This window comes from Leishmania martiniquensis, chromosome 31 (genome assembly GCF_017916325.1).
Source record: "Leishmania martiniquensis isolate LSCM1 chromosome 31, whole genome shotgun sequence".
Taxonomy (NCBI): domain Eukaryota; phylum Euglenozoa; class Kinetoplastea; order Trypanosomatida; family Trypanosomatidae; genus Leishmania; species Leishmania martiniquensis.
Window position 1 is genome coordinate 933350 of NC_090166.1, and position 2533 is coordinate 935882.

Genomic DNA, 2533 nt, shown 5'->3' on the forward strand with positions numbered 1-2533 from the left:
GTTTCGACGCGAGGAAGCTTAGACGTACCAGGCGGAGGAAGACGCACAAAAAAAGGAGAGCGGAGAGAGGGGCAAAGACGAGCAGCAACGCCTTGGCGCCGTGCACACACCCCAAGAGGCAGCTACGTAGTGAAAGGTGGTGCACAGAGCCAAGGAAAAAGGGGGAGGGGATGCCGAGAATACAGTGTTGAGTGGAGAAGCTGAGAAGGGCGCGGGAAAGGGGAGGGGAGGGGGAAGGGTCGGGGGTGAGAGACGGCTGCAGCGGTCGTCTCAGCCGATGACTGCCGCGGCCTTTGCGGAAGGTCTGCGCGCATTTCTCAGTTGCTACAGCTGCCCTCCGCTCGTTCGCCGGGAGGGTATGCCTCCACGCTGGTGCCCGCATGACACGTCCAACGCGAAAAACACAGCCAAGGAAAGAGTTGCATAAGACCGAGAAGGCGAGCGAGCAGACGGCTCTGCAGGGCGCTAAAGAAGAGGCTGCAGGTCAAGTAGGACGGGGGAAGGAGGAGGAGAGGAGGATGGCCGTGAGGGTTGCACACGCAAAAAGGCTTGAGGATGCCTCCACCAACGAGGAGCGGAAAAAAGAAAAAAAGCGAAGATGCAAGCGCAAAAAAAAGTTACCGTCCGCTATGCAGCGCCTTCGAGCCCTCCCACAGCACACCCACGTCAGTCATTTTTTTTTTTACTTCACCTGGCGCCGCAGGCAGAGACGTCGCGCGAGCTGACCGACGCGGCGGGCTTACATGTTGCCTCTGACGCAGTAATGCGGGTCCGTGTACAGCTTCACAAAATCCATCGTGAATCGCATGCTGGCATCCATTTGCTCCACCGAGACGTACTCGTTCGGCAGGTGCGCCATAGATTCGGGCCCCGGCCCGACAATTACCGTTGGAATGCCGAGAGTGTCATGGAAGAATCCTGCCTCTGTGCCCCCAGCGCAGCGGTGCACCTCTGCGTCTCGAAGTAGCCGACGCGCGTGCTTTGTGGCCTCTGCCTCTTCGGAAGCGTTGAAGGCAGGGTACGAGACGCCTCGCGTAATCGTGACCGCCGCCTCCGGGTGCTCTTCCTTCATGAGGGGCAAAACCTCCTCTTCCACGTACCTCTGCAGCTTCTGCTCGAGCTCGCACGCCAACTCAGACTCGGTGAGTCGCACGCTGCAGGTGAAGGCGCATTCTGCTGGAACCGTGTTCACCGCGTTACCGCCCTGTATGAGACCGGTGGAGATGCATGCAAACGGGCAGCTATAGCTCTTGTCTTGCAGCGCGTTCTTCTTAATGTCCAGCGCGATATCTCGGATTTTTGTGATGATCTGAGCCGCGTGCTCGATCGCATTACAGCTCGTGTTCATGAGGGCCATGGAGGAATGAATCGCCTTGCCCTGAACCTTTACATGCCACTCACAGAAGCCCTTGTTGCCGGTGACCACCATCATATCTGTCGGCTCACCGATGAGGCAGGCGTCCGCCTTGAAGCCTCTTTCCTCCAGGTACGTGAGCAGGTACGGTACACCGCAGCAACCCAGCTCCTCATCATATGAAAAGGCAATGTGGATGGGCTTCACGCGCTTCATCGACAGGAACTCCGGTACCAGCGCCATCACAATGGCGAGGAAGCCCTTCATATCGCACGCACCGCGGCCAAACAGCTTGCCGTCCTTCTCCACCATCGTGAACGGGTCGGTGTCCCACTTCTGCCCATCGACCGGCACGACGTCTGTGTGGCCCGACAGAACAATGCCGCCCTGCGTCACTCCCTTCTCTCCCGGCAGCGTAGCCCACAAGTTGGCGTGCGTCTTCTCTGGGTTGTACACGAGGGTCGCCTCGACACCGACGAGCTGCAGGCATTCCTTCATGTATTCGACCAGTTGGAGGTTGGAGTTGCGGCTGACGGTGTCGAAGGCGATGAGCTTGGCGAGCCACTGCCTGTAGTCTCTCGGGTAGGGCATGAGGCGGAGGGGCGTAAAAACAACAGCAACAAGGGATCGTGGGCCCCTACGGAGGAAAGGGTGCTGCGAGTGGCGGCGACAGCGACGAGGAAGAAGAAATCAACAGCGATAGATGAAGAGGGGATAGTGTGCAAGCGCTTCAGCCGCGACGCATGACCATGTGTGTGTGTGCGCGCCGGGGAGGGGTGGCAGTGCGTCCGAGAGGAAGGAGGTGTGGCGATGCGCGGAATGAGGGAGGATCGAAGGCTCGTGGAGAGGAGAAGGGGGAGGGGGCAAAGGAGCAGAGAAAACGAAGTAAGGGGGTGGGGTAGAAGGGGGCGGAGGTTGTAAGGGAAGGGAAGACATGGGGAGTCGAATCTGGAGCAGCGCCAAGTCAGGAGCGGCATCTGCTCACTTTGACTGGCGCGCGGTAGTGAGAGAGCGAGAGAGAGAGACACGGGACACAAGAAAGGCCGGCGGCATGACCAGGATAGCAGAAATGCGCCGTGCCCGTGAAGGAGCTGACGGATGGGTTTCCCTGGGCAATGCCGTGCGAAGCACAGGTGGCTCTGGCAAGCGTCACGGGCTCCAGTAGACAGCCGCGCGGCT

General features: G+C 59.5%; 1 protein-coding gene across 1 annotated transcript; it reads right to left on the minus strand.

Annotated features, from left to right (window-relative positions):
* Positions 1-739: 739 nt before the first annotated feature.
* LSCM1_01486 (uncharacterized protein) lies at positions 740-1945 on the minus strand (the record flags this gene model as incomplete). Its single annotated transcript, XM_067319097.1, has 1 exon — positions 740-1945. The coding sequence occupies one exon, from the start codon at positions 1943-1945 to the stop codon at positions 740-742; it is 1206 nt and encodes a 401-aa protein (XP_067176376.1).
* Positions 1946-2533: the final 588 nt, after the last annotated feature.